Raw genomic sequence first — 19,282 nt, forward strand, 5'->3', positions numbered from 1 at the left:
ATAATGATGGCCTTTCCACAACGGGTAATTTCTGGTGTTTCTTTATTTAATCACATAGCTTTTATATGACAAAAATAAAACATCTACTATGTCATTAATTACGATTGGCACTTTCGAAATTTGGCGTGAAATTCAAGGTCTTCTCTAAAGTTCGATGGCACAAACAAAACAAAATATTGCGAAATACATTAAATAATTTTTTACCAAATATTTAATATATGGAAGTTATACCCAACTATGCTAGCCGTTAGAAAATATTGTAGGAAAAGGATGGATCTAAAGCGCGTTACAAAATTTAGGGACGGATGAATTTTTTTAAATCATTTTGTAGCCTTTAAGACCACCCTCAGGAATTAGTATCAAATGACATAATGAGAATTTAAGAAGTTAATCCATATATTCACAATTGCTTCACAATTCCTAATTCGACATTTCACTTGTTAGAAATAACATGCGTCGTAGCACTTCTTAAAATAGAGCTGACGATGTTGACAATATTTCACTCTCTGAAATAGGAGTGGTTTTTGCCAATTGAAAGTGACCTTTGGGGAGCAGAGCACGCATACCGTACGATTGGAATTGGTTTCCGCGTTTTCAGTAATTACATTGAAAACTCAATAACGACATTCTCCGTCGTAGCTGGGGAAATGATCATTGCGCCGAACTGAAGCGGCACACTGCTGATATAGATCTCCATACTTTTGCTGATCAAATAAAAATTTGCAGAGGAAAGAATGTGGGGCCCTGTTTGAGGCCTCAATAATATCGGAAAGAGATGGAAAAAGAGAGCTCTCCCCAGTTTAAAAAGTGCACAGCAGCAGCAGCAGCAGCAAGCAGCATCTTCTGGGCAGAGAGGCGGGCGGGCAGGCAGGCCAGGCTGGCAAAAAAACCCTTGCTTGCCTCGGCGGTGTGTGTGTGTGTGTGTGTGTGTGTATAGATGTGTGTGTGTGTGCGGCGAACAGAAGAAAAATTTCTCTCCCCGCCCACCCACACCGCGCGCTGGGGCTCTCGGCCCGGCGGCCGCCCTTCCAGCAAACTCTTGAAATCGAAGAATTTAAAATGAGATTGCGTATGGAGAGTGAGTGCTGTCAGAGAGTGCTGACATAAATATGAGGGCTGCTGATCGATTGGCGAGTATTGGCATCGGCGGCGGCGGCAGAGGACGCCCCGCGACCCGCCGGCCGGGCGCCCCCCGGCGGGCCCCGAGGGCCCCGCGGGACGCCGGGGGCGGCAATCGGCACCGAGGGCGGCGATCGCGATTGTATAATGTCGCGCTGAGGCTGCTAATTAATTGCATTAAGCCGGCGAGCGGTGGTGGAGGGGCGGCGGCGGGGCGGCGGGGAGGGGTGTGGCGCTGGCGGGGAGTGCACAGGCGCCCGCCGCCGGCAGAGAAGAGGAGGGTAGGCCACCCTCAGAGCCGTGCCGACCCTCGGCCCGAGACTGACTCCGATTCACACGCATATATTTTTGGCGGCCGAGTGCGGAAGACAAGAGGAGTGTGTCCACGCACTGTCCACGCTGTCCACCCTCATGACCACTGTCCACAAGGTAGGGCCGAGTGATTTTGCCAGGCGGGAGGCGCACCCGTGCCTGCAGGGGCGCGGTCGGCCCTTTGTTTTGGCCACACTCTGATGTGGCATTTCGATCCGCATCTGACATTTGGAACGTGTAATTAATCGCTTATGCGCGCCGAGTCAAACCGAGTGCGAATGGGGTGATTAAGCCGATTAAAAAGCATCAGCCGTGAGTGCATTTATGATCTTTTTTCCTCTGCTCAACTGCCTTTTCCGTCTTCTGTGTGATATCGCAGAATTATTCCTTATTGTTGTCACTCGCGATGAAAAATCAATTCCAGCAATTGGAATTTACTCTTTCGAGTACTAAAATTAAAATTAATCTCTAATTTTACCTGCGAGAGAATTTATGGAATTGAGACCGGGTCTGTATTTATATTTTTGGATGTTTATAATTATTTTCCAAAGTCTAGCATATTAAAATTATCCAGTTTTCTTCCATTTTTTCAAATTTAACTATCCAAAAAATTGTAATATTATTTAACCATTTTTTACTTCACATAAATTTCATTTGAAATCATTATCGTATTCCCTTATCACTTGCTTATTGACAATCGCCAATAATTTTCCAAACCTTATCGCATAATTTTATCATTGACAAGTACTGAAATGATTATTCATTATTTAGTGAAATACTTTTCCCTCATATATCCTATCTCCATTGAGCAACAATTCGGCTTGAAACATGGCAGGAATGATCGTGAAACATTTAAACACGTGAAGCGATTTTAATGACGTGATTTATACGGTGTGTAGTACGTCTGTTGAGGCAATCGCGTTCAATTTTCGAGTACTTATACCGAATCTGTTGAGTTTTCATGCAAACCGGCCGGCCGGCGCGCTCACACGGTAATAAAAAGTAACATATTTGAGGGCTAACACATTTTATAAAACATGCTGAAAGGCAAGCAGCTCGCATGCCACTTTTTAATTGTGACATCAACACACTCTTTTATGGCGCGAGATCCTATCGTATATTTTATGCTGATAAACGCACAACAGGTTCAAATCGAGTGCATGACGCTCAATTGGATTATTATGCTAATTGAGTATGAGCCCCGTACCGAGCGAGCGAGCGAGCGAGTCAACGAGCACCGCATGAGAGTTATCAGCAGACTCGTCCGCGTTTTAATTCACCTCTCGCTTATGAGATAGAAACAATTTAACTCGTCGGCATTAAATAATGATGGCTATTGCGAGGAGCCACGTAAAAGCGCCACCGATTTAAATAGATTCTAAATTTTGAGTGAAAAGGGGACATCAAATTGCACCGCACTTTAAATTCAATTATTTCAAACTGATATATTTTATTGCTTCATTTGCCCCCCTCTCTCTTATTTTCTTTTAAATTTAAATATGCTCATTTTTAATAGAATTACTTGACGTTGTTTTGGTTCACAATTCAAATAATTTTTTGGGAACAAATTAAACAATTTTTCAAAACACGTTTCTTCCGGAAATTTTTATTAAAAAATACTTCAGTAGTAAATATTTCCATACATTTTTTTTAATTTTACATTTTTGGAGATTTTGAAAGTATTTGATTTCGCAACTAAATAAATAAAAATACAACAACAATTATTTTGTAATATTAAAGAAAAAATCTGCCGTAGATGAAATACACGCAAGAAATTTGAATTTAAGTTAATTATTCGTAGTGTTTGAAAATTTGTAATTTTGAAATGAAAACATAATTTTAAATTAGATTTAAAAGAAAGAATCAAACCATAAAAATATTACTTAATATATTTCGTGAGTCTTTTAAAAAATCTGATTCATTTTCCGCTCATTTTGTCTTTGTCAATTCTCACTACAGGCAAACGCTTGAAGTGAAATTTATTTCTAATTAGAATATTGAAGAATTTGTATAACCTGATGTGGATAAATAGGAAATGCGTTACTCCCTGTAGTCAAAATGCCTAGGAAATAGGGAAGCCGGTCTGTCTTTAAAATTTAATCTGATCCAAAAATCTGGCTATTGTTCCTCTTAAAATTTAATTTCAATTCAGCATGATTTAGAATTAATCCCACAGTTGTAGCAGATTCCATCTAGACCCTTTATAATTTTCTTTCAAAATAATCTGAGGTCAAAACATCTTTGACATTAAAATTTTACTCAAAGCAATTCTTAGACTTTTAAAAGTATCATTGCCGTGAATAATTTATCGTGTATCTAATTACAAAATATTTAATCTGTGTTGTGCGAGAGCGAAATGAAATTTTCCACACACAATAAAATCTAGTAATTAACCGTCATGATAATTATTTGACTTGCTGATCGCGATTTTGCGATAGCGACGAGCCGCGAGCTTTTTAATTGTATTATCTACTCCGGGTAATGCGTGCGTGAATGTTGTTTGCATATTATTTCTGGCTTTCAGCAGCTTTCAGCCGTCACCAGCGGCTCAAAACACGTGAATTCATTTTATTTGTATTTGCGGCTCTGGCTGCGTAATCGCCTTTGATAAATTTTAATTCGCATTATTTTGCGTTGACACTCGTACGGCTTCTATAAACAAAGGTAGGTTTCATTTTCGTGCCGCGTCAACGGCAGCCTAAAGCTCTCGCGCGAAAATATATATATATCTGATTTCTCGCGGCTGTAACCTCGCTCCTTGCTAATTACCTCAGGAATTTTCCTCAATTTCGTCCGCGTCGTTTGACATTTTCCGTGTGTTTTCCTTGTTGGATAAAGCTGTATACAGGAAAAGGAGAAAATAATGTTGTAAGCCTTTTGTGGAGGAGATTAAATCCACATCAGACCTTTTTTTAAACCCTCCGTCGTACTGAGATTTGCTCATAAAATTGTATGGTTCTTTTTCTAGATTATAATTTTTATCCATATATAAATTTAGCTTAAAAAAAATAACAAATCGTCTTTAAAATTATTTTCTCTTAATTTTATAATTTGTGCAACCAGCTCACAAAAGATTAAATAATAAAAATACTGCAAACAATTTTTTTCTTGATTTAAATTTATCGCTAATAACATTAACTCGCATTTCATTTTTTGTTTTTTAATTAAAATTTTTTAACATATATTTATTTATAATTTGAGCCATGCGTTGAATAATATATTAGTAAAATAAATACAATAAATCAACGCCCTATTCTATGTCTCATTTTTCTATGGCAAATTTTTTATAACATCAAATGGTGTCAAGTATTACTCAAATTACCAAGCTTCTTTAATTCTCTTAATCACTCCTGATCATTTGTTACGTTGAAAAAAATCCAGAATGTTTCTAAAAACCTTAAAGTTTCATCTTTGATTATATTTTTAATTTCTTCAGGCATTTCATCTCGTTTACTTCCTCATAAAAAGCAAGGCTTCCTACATTTTATTCGTTTGCATCAACGGTAGAAAATGTGAAAATCCAGTAAACAGGATTATTTTGCTCTACTTCCCCGCAGCCCCTGAACGCGTGTGACACGGGTCCCCTTTATGAGCGACCTCAGGCGCCTGCAGCTTGCAATCAAAACCCTTTCCCTCATTCAGTCGATTTTCTATATATTTCTGTGAATACGCGTCGTATTGTGACAAAATCAAAGATGGGGTGAAAAATGCACCCCTTTACCCGCGGCTTTGGCCCTACGTATTTCCGTAAAATTGTGTGAAATCATCGTGCCGCGCGTGGCGGCCGGAGCAACAAAAAAAAGAGCGATAAATTTGGTACAAATTGACACAGCTGTCTGGAGCGCGCGCATTGTGTACACTCGGGAGGTGCAATTGAAACATCTGCGGCGCGCACACTCGGCTTTTTACAGCGAAAAGACCGATTTTAAACTTAAAATATCATCCGTCCCTCCCCTGATCAATCGAGCAGCGAGGGAATACTTAGGGGAGGCCTAATGACTGCCGGCTGCCTGGAAAGAAAAATAAGCTGGACACAGAAATACAGACAGCTAGTTGAATTTATACACTCTCTCTCTCTCTCTTTTATAGAACGGTTTTATTCGTAGGGAAATTCTATGGTGTCGTGCGCGCCGTTTTAAACGGAATAACACGCGCACGCACGTTTTTATGTGGCGCGGAGGAAAAAATTCGAGATGAATGAATTTTTAAATAAATAATCACCGCACGCTATTGCCGTATTATGCCGGGCAGCAGCAGTATACGTGGATTAAATGCCTCGTTCGTTTGAATCCGGAATTTCGGGTCGATATTTTTTATTTCTGCCGCATCGATCGTACGGCAAAGGTTGGAAAGTTGAGAGCCCGCGCCTGTGTTTTACATTTTTCTTATCGGAAAATAATATTTTTCAAATCTAATCTCTATTGGCACGGCGAGCCACATATTATTTTGGCGAAACTACTGCCGCAGCTGCTTCGCTCGAAATGAATTATGCATTTTACAAGTTGTATTTGAGCGTAATTTATTTATGTTTTCTGGCCACATTTCATTACCGATGATGTTACCTGCTGAGACTCTCTGATTTTACACGACATCGACATGTTAATTTATTAACAATATTCGACTTCTTTCCTCACATCGAACAGGCTCTCCGTTTGTAATATCATTTGCATGGTAAATTTTTTTCCGGGAAAAATCGAATCAGCTGTATAAAAAATATATTCCATGAAAGAGCGGTGCCATCGAGCGATTCATCTTCAGAAATACGAAACTGTTATCTAAATAAAATCGACGCGGGGGGAAATAATTTTAATGGCCTCTGCGCCGCTGCACGATAATAAAATCATTAACCCACAAAAAGCGACTATTTTTATAATAATAATTCGATTAATTGCGGAGAAACCGTAGGGCCGTTCAGATTTCCCGCTATACCTGCCAATTTCCTTTCGCTCAATACGTTCGTGGTAATCTGCGCTCGTTAAACTGTTTATTTTTTGTTTTTTAGTTTGATAAACCAAATTGTTAAATTGCAAGATCATAAAGAGTTAAGCTGGACATGATATTACAGTCAACACATTTTATGTAAACGAGCTGTTCAGTATGCACGAGGCAGCTTGTGCTCAACAAAAAGCGTATCTAAATCAATTCATTTTTATTACAATAAGCTATATTGATCACCAACGTCAGCGGAGGTAAAAGAAAATAAAATACACAAACACATACATACATACACAAATGGGGCGAGAGCCACCGTTTTGTTTGATTGTGCTATCTTTAGAAAAGAGAGCGATTTTCGAAACAGATTTCACTGCACATGTTTATTGAATTCGGTCTTGGAAGAGAGAATTATGTGGGCCGGGCCTGCTCGCTCAGCCGAAAACACTGACGACAATCGTACCCTCAGATTATGCGTATCAATCACATTTATTCTCCTCGCAGCTCGTGACTATGATTTATTTTAAACGGTGAATGATAAGGTCGCCGCTATTTCTCATTTTCTCTGTGTATAAGGTTAGGCTATAAGAGCTTTGAAATATTAGAAATAAAAATTACTTAAAATAAAAATAGGAATCGCTTGAAATTACGGTCAATTCGATTAATTATTTTAAAAGCTAAATTTTGGAATGTCTTTAATTCATTAAATGAGAGCAATTTTGAAATTAATGAGCTCTACTTGAAATTGCATAATTGAATTAAAAAAATATCACACTCAACAACAACAACAACAACGATCAAAACTATCAAAATACGTGATTTATATTGCGACACATATTTTTCATAACGATAAACAATTATTCTGGGTTCTCTAACAAAAATATTTTGTTTTTTACATTTTTTTTATTTTAAATCACATTTTTGAATTTAATCGAGCTGCTTGTGTGTCCTGTTGTAGGAGGACGAACTGAATGTGCGGCGCGGAAGGCTCGCGTAAATTCGCCGGCGGCCAATGGAATCAACTTTTGAGGAGTTCGCTGGCCTGGCCGAGAGCCCGCACGGCCAGGCGGCCAAAAGGCTGCTCCTAGCGGGCTCGCCCGATGGCGACGGCGTCGGCAAGAAGCGGCGCAAGCAGTCGCGGCCGATCCGCATCCCCAGCCCGTCGGACCCGTCCCTCGACCTAGTGCCGGCCGACGAGCCGTGCCGCGAGTCGACGCCGCCGACCAAGTCGGCGATGCCGCCCATGCCGCCGCTGGACCAACCGCAACAGATGTCGACGGCGCCGCCGACGCCCTACCCCTACGGCCTGCTGCCGTCGCTGCTGCAGTTCTCGCCGCACTTCCTGCTGCCCATGTTGCCAACCACTCCGTCGACGCCCAGCACGCAGGCGGCGACGGCCCAGACGCCGGGCTCGGCGGCGTCCACCTCGACGCCGTCGCGCATCTTCAACATGGAGGCGTACTGCGAGCTGTGCAGCAAGGAGTTCTGCAACAAGTACTTCCTCAAGACCCACAAGGCCAACCGGCACGGCATCTTCGTCAAGGGCGGCGACACGCCCCCGGCGGCCAACACCCCGCTGCCGGAGGTGGTCACCAAGATGCCCGGCGTCAGCGTCGGCGTCCCCGGCGTCGGCCTCAGCGTCAGCGTCGCCTCCTCGCCGCACAGCGGCGAGTCGATGGTCAAGTTCACGTGCGACCTGTGCCCCAAGAAGTTCGGCTCCGAGTACACCCTGAAGCGGCACAAGGCCAAGTCGCACTCGGAGCCGGGCGAGCGGCCCGGCAGCGCCCCGCTGCCGCACCACCAGCAGCCGTCGGAGGCGGCCGAGACGCCGGCCACGGAGGCGTCGCCGCTGTCGCCGGGCCGGCTGCGGCAGCTGGGCGTCATCAACGCCGACGCCTTCTGCGAGATCTGCAGCAAGGAGTACTGCAACAAGTACTTCCTCAAGACCCACAAGCTGAAGCGGCACGGCATCCGCGACCCCGAGGACCCGCTGCCCAAGGGGTGGCCCCTGCTGCAGACCAGCCCCCTCAACCTGACCGTGGCCGCCGAGCCGCCGATGACCAACGGCAAAGGAAGCTGCAGCGGCGGCGGCGTCGACGCGGCAGGCTCGGAGCTGTCGTCGTCGCACGAGGAGGAGGGCCTCCTCGCGTCCTACCTGCAGCCCAAGGACGAGCCCGAGGAGGCCCGCGACCTCAGCGAGGACCTGCAGAAGCTGCAGACCATGCTGCTGCAGCTGAACGCGCTCAACGGCGGCGCGGCGGCGGCGGCGGTCGCCTCGGACGCCGTCTTCGCGCCGCAGGCCGAGCAGAACGGCCAGGGGGTGGCATCGTCACCGCCAAGGGCCGAGTCGGCGCCGCTCGACGGCGCCGAGCGCAAGGAGCCGGCCGCCGCCGGCAGCACGCACGACACGCACGACATCACCGAGCCACTCGTCGAGGTCACCATCAAGCAGGAGGCGCTCGACGAGCCATCCGAGCAGCTGCCGCCGCTCGAGGACGTCGACGCCGCCGGTAGCTCGGGCCTCGCCGCCGCCTTCTCCTCCTCACCCTCGTCCGCCACCAGCTGCTACTGTGACATTTGCAACAAGGAGCTCTGCAACAAGTACTTCAAGAAGGTAGGCACACACCCTCTTCTGCTTTTAATTCATATTTTTATGAATATTTTTATTTTGTTCGGAAGCGTGTGGTTCTTTAAAAAAACACTCATATAATTTAGAAACATTCTGATATCATCAATGTTATGTCTAAGCAAGCTGCAATAACATTATAATCAAATTAGAAAGAATATTACACATTTTAGTAACAAAATAAAATAAATAATTAGTTATGTAGCGTTTAAATCAATACTTGTCTTTTGTCTTAAATATTTAATTTTCAAACTTTTAAATTAAACAGTTAAGAACCATATGTAATGATTTAATTTTGAAATATTTTTTTTATGGAGATATTTGTATCTCTCCTTAATTTTGCTTAGAGATGAGTGCAATTTCCAGCGACCACTGAATATAAATTCTCTGCGGCTAACCCTGTAGCATGAATTTTATTTTACAGTTGATGGAACGCCGTGTGACATTATTTTTGCGATTTATTCACTTTTAGCACTGCCTTCTTTTTTAATTTCCCAATTGACCAGTTGCATAAACCCTTAGTTATTAAAGCCGCCAACAGATGGCGCAACCACAGACTTTCTTAAAAATTTTGTTTTAAGCGGTTTTAAGGCATTTCCGCTGCGATTTCAGACTCAATCTAGCTATTTTGCTTTTTTTTAATTAATTTGATTTTTTTGACGTACTGAAAACCAAAATCGGTTCAGCCAATCGCCGTAGAAACGTTGAAAAAGATTTTATTTCAAAAAATAGTTTTTCACGATTCTACGGCGATTGGCTGAACCGATTTTGGTTTTCAGGACGTCAAAAAAAGCATAATAATTGAAGAATGCACAGTAGCTAGATTGAGTCTGAAATCGCAGAGGAAGTGCCTTAAAATCGAAAGTCTACGGTGGCGCCATCTGTTGGCGGCTTCGAACACTTAGGGTTTATGCAACTGGTGAATTAGAGATATCTATAAAATCTATTTATAAATTTTATCTTTTAATCGTACTCATTCTAGACACAGTGATTCTAAAAATCCCGATGGTTTTCTATCCTATTGTTTGTCTGTGCAGAAAAACCTATTGTTCATGTAAATTAAAAACCATTGTTCTAAACTCACATCAATATAAAATCAAAGATTGATAGAAATGTTATATCCGATTTATTAGATTTGCTAGAGCTCAATGCAAACGCGCAATCTAATTTTCAAAGCACAAGTTTGTTCCACTTTTCTATTGAATTTCAATATGCAAACTTTGTAGCCGGAGTCCGTCGTCATTCTTTTTACTCCGCAGCTAACTAATAGGCTTTAAATAATACATCAAACAAGATTTCAAATGTGGGACGCCGAAAGAAGGGGTGTGCACTACTTGTTACGCGAAAGCGGTTTAAACTCCAGCGAATGCACACACACACACACTCTCTCACTCAAAACCCTGCTGCACATTTTCCCGCACTCGATAATAATAAGTATTATGTAACTTAGTGCAGCACAGCACGAATATACGTGCACGCTTTTGTCTCTTATTGCCTCCGAAACGCGCAGCTTTTAAAGTTGACTCACACTCGACGCTCTGTTTACCATACATTCGCATGGCATTGCAAGGTTTCCCGTTTCTTGTTAATTGGCTTTGAGTCATCCTATGTTGCTATTCAAATAAATAAAAACTCGCTGCTCTCTGCCACTGACCCTTTTTTATGTACTAAACAAAATACTTAGCACACGCATTACTTCTTTAGCTCTTCTTCTTCTTCATTGCTCTGTTATATGCTTTGAGGAGAGAACAACCGGATTTTTTCATCCTGAGCGCGTCCTCTCCAATTGATTGCAAGACGCATTTTTTGCATGAACGCGTTTTTATTGAGCTCGATTACCGCGTCTTGTTTGCGCAGTGAAGGAGTCATCAAGAGTTTCCATTCGAGGGTATAGGCAATGCAAGCGTCTTAAATGATGCGCAGGTTGCATAACTTCTTTCTTTCTTTCGCTTTCTTGGCAAGATAATGAAGGCCATATTTTCTTTTCAAATACTATATTTGTGGTAGGATTTTGCAATGAAAGTTCTAGTGTTAGCATTATATACAACGACTAGAACTTTTTATTCTACGCATCTCCGATAGCTTCAAGTTTTTATTCCTTACAAATGCTCGATCTTACAAAGACATTTTCCCATCTCCACTGATAGTCTTAAAACTGAGAAAATTATTGATTCAGTCCCTGGAAGTTTATAATTTTGAATCTAGCAATGCATAGGGATGTGCAAAAATAGCCAATTTTTTAATAAAATAATTTAATTTGGCGTTCCAGGGGCTTTGAGCTCATGGATGTCGCGCCGATCAGGCTGGCTAAAACCTACATTAGTAAATAATTAGGAATTTTTTGCTATTTAAATTGTCAAAGGCGTAAACAGATGGTGCCACTTACTTTATATTTTTACTACTTCAGCTCTTAATTTAGATTATATCCTGCCGTTTTGAATTTTCTAATATGACGCAGATTTTTTAGTTTGGAGTACATCAAAAAAATTAATTTCGTCAAGGCAACTAACAGAGGGTTAAATCTGAATTCTGTGTGGAAAAGTGTCTTAAATGTGGCACCATCTGTTAGTGGCTTAGGACGCTTGCTAGATATTCCCAGAAAGCCAAATTATAATATGTTTTGAAAATAGAAGTTAACATTTTATAGAATATGTTTTCAAAGTCAAAATTTAACAATGAAATCTTAAAACTACAAAAACAGATGAAAACTGAAAAGTAATCTCACGCCGCACTGATTGTGAGCCTCAAGGTAGCTACATAAACACACTTTACTTATCACAATACACTTGCCATAATCCTTACAAATGGTGGGGAAGTCTGCGACAGTGTGCAGTCCCTCAACTGGGGTGTGCAGATAGTTCCACGGCTTAACCATTCTGAAGGAAAACGCACGTTGGCCGAACACAATTGTCGCTGGCAAGGGTGGCGGTTGGCCACATCGCCTCGCAATAACTGGCGGCCTCGCACGCTTTAAAGTCAATCGCACCACCCTGGCAAATTGAGGTCCGTGTATTTCAGGTGCAATTCAACCTTCGTCTTATTTTTGCCATGCAGGAAGGCCGTAGGTCAAAAGAGGCTTCACTAGGGCCAAATATATGAAACCTCCTTGAACTTTTACGTACACTTGCAAAGGTTGCGCAGGTAATGCGGAAACTACAAAATGGATAAAAATCCCCAATTTTCTGTTAAAATTAGGAAAAATTTAATATTTTTGATAATTTGTTAATTTTTATTAGTTAATCGATTTCAGAATGCGTGAAAAGTCCAGATTAGTGCTCATTTTATGGTTCAAATATCATGCGAGTGATGCGAGCAACAGAAAGAAATAATTGATCGATCGATTTTGCACATCCGTAGCATGCAGTGGGCGTATAATACTATTCCAGAACTAATTATAGGCTGTGGTTGAAAATATTGCAATTGCTATTTCTGACTTTGAGACTTGTACTATATTTGTTTCATGGCTATAGATGAGAATAAACCAGTATTATTGCAGCTATTTTGTATTTTTCAAAGCTCATCAGTTCGTCAGCAACTAACGGAATCTGCTTGAAACTATGTCTTAAAGTCAACTTGCGAAAATATAAATTTATAAAAATCTTATACCAAGACCCAGTTAAACATTTTCCGGTCAAAACTTTACAATTCAATTTTCCAAAGTCAGAGAACATTTTTTTAACAGGAATATTCAATTAGACACTTATATTTGAATCAATCTGCAACAACATGTTAAGCTTTGCTTCAGGGTTTATAATTATCCTGGTTTTGAAATGCATGCGTTACTTCTTATCTTGTATAATTTATTCTGGCCAAAATACGACATTCACTTTGGTCTGTGCTCTTTTCAAAAGTTGCCAACATTTTAAACAGGTTAAAAAGTATCGTTTATGATTCTTTTCAACGTAACAAATGAATTAGTTTTGTATCATTTCGCACTGTCATTTTGAAAATAAGATTTGTTTAAGCAACATAATGTTAAAATTAGTGCAGTCTCTGCAGTTTTTTGTTTCGCAAGAGTTTGGCATTGGCAGATTGTTACAGCGTGTCTGGATGCTGTGTTGCAGGTGCACATGCAGAAGATGCACGGGATCGAGATAAAGGACAACGCGTTGAGCGGCGGCGTGCAGTGCGACATCTGCCACAAGACGCTGTGCAGCAAGTACTTCGTGCGCGTGCACAAGCAGAACACGCACGGCATCGTGGACCTGAGCGCGCCCCCGCTGCCGAGCAGTCCGCAGGTGGCGTCGTCGAGCGGCGGCACGCCGCCGCTCGACGCAGCGGGCCAGCTGAAGCCGATGGACGGCGGCGTCGACCTGAATCAGCGCTACTTCACGCACTTCAACATCGTGTGCCCGCTGTGCAGTCGACGCTTCCGCAGCGCAAAGTGGTTGCGCGCGCACCTCGTCAACGACCACGCCGATCAGGGCCTGGAGCTGGCGCGCGAGCTCGAGCCACGCCCCCTCGCGCAGGCGCAGCTGCCACCACCGCCGGCGCCGCCACAGGAGAACGAGGACGCGGCGCCGCGAAATTACCACTGCTCGTACTGTTCGTTCGCCACGCCGGTGCTGTCGCTGCTGTTCGTGCACGAGCGCACGCACGCCGGCCTGGCGGCGGAGATGCGTGCCCGGCAGCCGCCTCCACCGCCGCCTCCGCCGCCGCCGCCACCGCCGCCGTCCGAGCCGAAGCAGTCCGATCGCGACGTGTGGCGGTCGCTGCGCGAGGCGGCGCGCGAGGCGCAGGTGCCGGCCACGTACGCCGTGCCTCAGGCGCCGCCTGACAAGTTCATCATGCAGCCCTTCCTGCTGGAGGAGCCGCCCGACGGTACTTTTGTTCCTTCCCTGGTGTTCCTGCCGGTCCGCGAGAAGGTCAGCGGCCAGCTGACCGTGTCCTTCACGTTGACCCCCGCATAGTTGGCCCGCGGACGGCGGTCGCTCGGCGGACGCCTGTGATTCCCGCCCCAGCCGCGCCCCCGACACGTGTTCCTCCGTCGGCCCGCCGCCGCAGCAGCCGCTGGCACGCAAAGGTTCCTCGCGCTTTTGCCTATTCAGATGTTCTCGCGTTTAAGAAGAAGAAGAAGAAGTTCACAAACACTTTCACACATACACACGACACACACGTACACCAGGGTTTGCACAATCACTCCAACGGGAAGAAATCTGGATTTGTTTTCTACAATCAGTTGTTGAGCTAGACAGGCCCTGATTAAATTCTTAAAAAATCACGTTCACTGGCTCCTTGGAAAAATTCGAGTTTAATGATTCAGCTTCTTTTTTAGCCTGTTATCAGCCAAAAAATGAGGTTCAATGTTTTTTTTGCTTTTGGCCAAATTTTAGATAGACATTGAACAGGGTTGCTCGACATTTTTACAAGTATATTCACCAAATACTTTTATTTTGGGTGATAAGAAAAAATCCCAGAGTGCATTTTTGACAAACCCTGGCGTACAAATAAAAAAAAACACATTACACTACACTTACACTGGTAAGAAATTCACAATGACGATGTGAGAAAAAGAAAGATGCTTCGCTGCCTATATTCGTGACAGGTGGTGTGAGACCGCGCAAACACCCAGACTTATAATGTAACGCTGTGTTTTACTACTAATACGACACGGGGCCTTGGTCGACTCCATTCACGAAAAGTTCCTAGCCACGGCCTCACTACCAACCTTCACGAACCACTAATTAACGTTTAAGGTGTCCTCTCGGTTGCTTTTTATCCGCGGGCGCCGCAGCCCTCGCGCGCTCAGCACTGTCCTGCTATTTTTGGACGCGTCTACTCTCACACACACACACACACACACTCACTATACTCTCTGTAATTCACACACCACGACGACTAACGCTGAACTAACTCGAGACGAGACCATTTTACAGCGCGCGCTATGCATGCATTGTTATACAATACATCCGAGATCAATAGCCACCTGGCTTCACCCCCTGAGACGGCGGGGTGAAGCAGCCTATATACCGTTAATAGTCTTGATTCCCGACGGGCCGCGTCGGGTGCACGCGGGCTCCGTGCAGTCGCCGCGAAAACTTCTTCGACTGTAGAGGGCCCGCGTCGGCTCGCGCGGCGCCGATTTAAATGCCGTTATTAATTGTACTAGTCCCGGCCCCGAGTAGGCAGAGTCTGGCCTCGCAGCCACGACACAATCTTCCGCAACTGACCCATAAGTTCCTCAGGTATTCGTGAAACTGACGTAGAGTGGGACAAATAATGTGTATTATTACCACGGTGTTCTCTATTTGCGATTAGCAGTGCTGACGCGCGCGGGGGGTCGCCTGGACGCGTGTGTATATATATATATTTTATTCGGAATTCGTCTCCTTGTTTCCAAATTTGATTCGCATATGATGTGTCGTCGCGTAGGCTAATCGTAATAAATATCGCATCACGATGTCAATCAAAAGTAAATTTACACCCCGAAGCGCGCGTACGTTGCGGACGAGACGAGTCTTATACTTAGTGAAAAATCCACATGAGACACGACGATGATTATTGAGCATACATATAAATATATATTTGAATTCGAGGTATTATATATAATTATTATTCTGGTCGTAACGATTAAGGGCTCAGATTCAGGGACGGGCAGGTCACCCTGCCGCTGGTGTGCATGCGATGTGCCGAGTGAGTGCGCTAGACTTAATTATTTCCATGTGGAATTGATGTGCATGCAGTCATAGCTAAGTGTCTTGGCACTTGTTTCTCTCGGTATACCTATTCTCTTGTCTCGTTACCTTATACGATCTCACAGAATACACACACACACAGTCTCTCTTTTTATTTTCCGCGGTGTCTCGCGTTTTAGTTTGTATCGAAAAACGACGGAAACCTCGCTACTATTTATAAAATATAAATATATTAAACGCGAAATAAATAGAGTACAAGAAGTCACGTGCCTTAATCGACAGTAACGGATGAAAACACACACACTTAAACACATACACACACTTGATGATTTGCGTTCTCTCTCCTGCGAACATAAAACTTGCCCAAATGAGATGTGAATCCCACCCACCCTCTCTCTCACTCCACACTCCACACACCACACACACACACACATACACGGGCCGAGTGCACGAAAATGAGCCGATTCGCAGCTGCTGGCGTGTGCTATCACTAAAAGCGCATGCTATACACGCTGGTGCCTCTTTTTCTCCTGTCTGCCGCCGCTTTGTTACACCATTCAAACCGCTCTTTAGAACCTGTAAGGTGAAGAGCGGGCGAGCGAGCTTCTTCGTGGCTTTGCCTCGAATCGATTGCCAGCCGCGCGTTTCTTTCTTTCTTTTCTTCAAATTTTTTCGAATTTTTATGTGCAGCCGCGCGCCGCCCCAAAGCCGCACCCTTCTTCTCGTGATCCAATTTCATTTTTATAATACTCACGCCGGGAGTGATATCGAACGGCGAGCGAGCGAGCGAGAGAGAGAACGAGAGCGGGCTTTTAACTTTCATTTTAAAAAATTGGTTCCACGAATCTGAGGGGGAAAACGCGGACACCAAAATGAATTTTTAAACCGCGCCAGTCACGCCGCCCAAGGCCGGATTTATTATACGTTTATACATTCGCCGATTTCCTCTGATTTCGGCTCCACGCCGGGGTTGTAATTGTGGCCGTCTAATAACACACACACACACACGGAGCGGCGAGTGGGGGAGGGGGTGAGAGAGAGAGAGAGAGAGAGAGAGAGAGAGAGAGAGAGAGAGAGAGAGTCGGTCGAGGAGGTAGTGGACGCGCGGGGGCTGCAAGTGCATCTCTCATCATCCCTCGGCCAGCTGGGCTCGCGCGCGGCTCTTACATTATGGAATCGATACAGACGGCTGTGGTGGTGGATTTAAGCTGCTCGCCACCCTCACGACGGCCCCGCCCGACGCCATCTTAGAGCTGGACCATCAAAGAGAAATTGATTTTTACCGCACGCGGCCATCTTCATAATTCATACCTCGATTGGCGCGCGCGGCCGCCGAAATTCTCAGCGTATTTTCTCTTTGGCGCGCGCACGGCAGCTGTTGTTTTGCGCCCGAAATCGGATTTACTCGCTCTCGCCGCCGCTGTCACTGCCGCTGTCACCTTTATTTGGTTTTATTTTTCCGCGTTTCCACCCCGAAAAGGGGTCGTGCGCGCGTAAAGGGTTGCTTTTGCATTGCGCAAACAGTGCACAGCTGCCGCCGATTTTTCAGCCGGGTGAAATTTTTCTTAGAGGGTGCGTCCGGCCCGACGGCCGCTGCTGCTGGTCACTCATCGACGGCGTATTAAGGTCAATCGATTGGGGGTGGGTGTGCGGGGGTGAGTCACACACACACACACAGAGCCAACCGCACCCCCTTTGTTTTTCTCTTTAATTTTTCATCGGCGGCCGGCCGGCCGTCGGCGGCAACGGCGGCGGCGGCAAGGAATGGTAATTTTTGCCTTTGTGCCGCGCGCGTCTAATAGCATTTTTGAGCTGATGAGGCCGGCGTTGCCACACACCCCTAGGTGTGGGTGGGTCAGACACGCCATTATTGATTTCCACCCCCGCCCGCCTAGTGTCCAAGGCCACCTCTCGGGCCGGATGCACCCCAGATATGTGTGCGGCGCGCCGCCGAGCGCGTCTTATCAAAATTTTCAGCCCTTATCTCTAATTAGCGCTTTTTTAATATAACGGCGGCGCGGTGCGTGGCGCGCTGGCCCCACCACCCCCTCCTCCGCACGTCCGCTATCTCACCAGCTCTCTCGCTGGCTCTCTCGCGGTATTTATATTTTACGAGGGCGCGATAACGGGGTAGTAGTTGTTGATTCACCTGCCGCGGCGCACGCGCCCGCCACCCCCTCTGACGCAAACGCCTCAAGAAAGTAGTGACCACCACTCTCTGATAAAAATTTATATTTTTTTCTTCCTCGCTCGCCGGCTCCCTCTCTCTCTCTCTCTCTCTCTCTCTCTTGCTCGCTCTTTCTCCCTGCGCGGATCCATACGGGGGCGACGCGAAAAACTCGAAAAGTCCGGCCGTTTATAATTTATTTCCGCCCCTAGTGGGCAGCCAGCTCATGCTTGCAGGGGCGATGAATTTTCTATAATATGTGCACACTTTGATCGCGCGCACGTGGGCCTACAAATAAACTAATCTCGCGGAAGATGTGCATAAATTTACTCTCTCGTCGGCAACAGTCGTGCATTATGTGCACTTTTTCACAGGAAAAAAGTTGAAACACAATAGGGGCCGCTGCCGCTTTATTGTGCGCGCCCTCCTCCCCCTCGAGTGCGTGTGACGCGCGACAAACAGACAGATGGTTTCACAAAATCTGGAAAAAAATAAATCGCAGCCTCAGCCAGGCAGCTTTTGTAATAGCGGCTGATAAAACGAACCAATGCTTGGCGATCGTCCGAAAATTAATCAAACGCACAGCCAGAAATCAAGAGGACGTCGTTTCGGCTGTTGGAAATTATCGTTCGCAGAAGCTTAATCAATGAGAAGCTTATTTTTAACATTTAGTCTGCTAAGAGTGCCTTTCTCTGAGTAACATTCATTAATTGTTACCACCTGAAATGTGGTCAGATTTTCAGCATCGCCCCTCAACTCGAATCCCGGCTTTTTTGCTTCGAGGGATTGTTGCATTTTTGTGGCGTGCTTTGAGCCCGCAGAGGCGTCGGTTGCGTCGAATTATGTGTGACGGCCAACATGCAAAGCTGGTGCAAATTTTATGTTACCTGTTGAGCGCGCGCCACCCTGCCAGCCAACCCTGCGCCGCCAAATCAACCCCCTCGAGCCCTCTTCGCCAACCATTAATATCGCACCTTCGCCGCGGCACACAGCGCGAAATATTATAGAACGCGCGCGGCTAAAACGAATATATTCATTATTTCCCTTTCGTGCGCCACCGGATTCAAAGTTTATTTCGCAGATGGCTTTTTTTAAACAAACATTTTCGTGCACTTTTTCATTCCGTTTGCTTTTTCAACCGCCAGCAGCTCTGTTTGCTGGAAACAAACGGCGTCATTTTTTGTTTATATATTTGTATTTTCGTTGTGTTCCGACGGCCGGGGAGGGCAAAAATTTAATTAAAAGAGCTGCACGGTGGCTGGCAGCATCAAAAAATCAATAAAATTGCTATTGAGGCGGTAGCATGCTTTTTATGTGCAGTTCTATTTTTTATTGTGCGGCCATCGTTAATTTTTTCCTCGAGCTGCGCAGAGAAAGAGAGAGAGAGAAAATGAAAAATATGAAGTTGGTCGTGTGGGGCTCTCTCTCACTCTCTGTTGTATTGTTAGCGCGTGCTCTCTATCTCTTATTGATTTTTCATCTATAGATTTG

The 19,282-nt window shown here is 44.9% G+C and overlaps 1 protein-coding gene across 1 annotated transcript; it reads left to right on the forward strand.

Moving 5' to 3' along the window:
• The first annotated feature begins 1,411 nt into the window (after positions 1 to 1,411).
• Positions 1,412 to 14,348, forward strand: LOC135939120 (uncharacterized). Its single transcript, XM_065483320.1, has 3 exons — positions 1,412 to 1,548; positions 7,322 to 8,977; positions 13,054 to 14,348. The coding sequence occupies exons 2-3, from the start codon at positions 7,376 to 7,378 to the stop codon at positions 13,897 to 13,899; spliced, it is 2,448 nt and encodes an 815-aa protein (XP_065339392.1). The 5' UTR covers positions 1,412 to 1,548; positions 7,322 to 7,375; the 3' UTR covers positions 13,900 to 14,348.
• The last annotated feature ends 4,934 nt before the right edge of the window (positions 14,349 to 19,282 follow it).

The sequence above is a fragment of the Cloeon dipterum genome, chromosome 3 (assembly GCF_949628265.1).
Source record: "Cloeon dipterum chromosome 3, ieCloDipt1.1, whole genome shotgun sequence".
Lineage (NCBI taxonomy): Eukaryota > Metazoa > Arthropoda > Insecta > Ephemeroptera > Baetidae > Cloeon > Cloeon dipterum.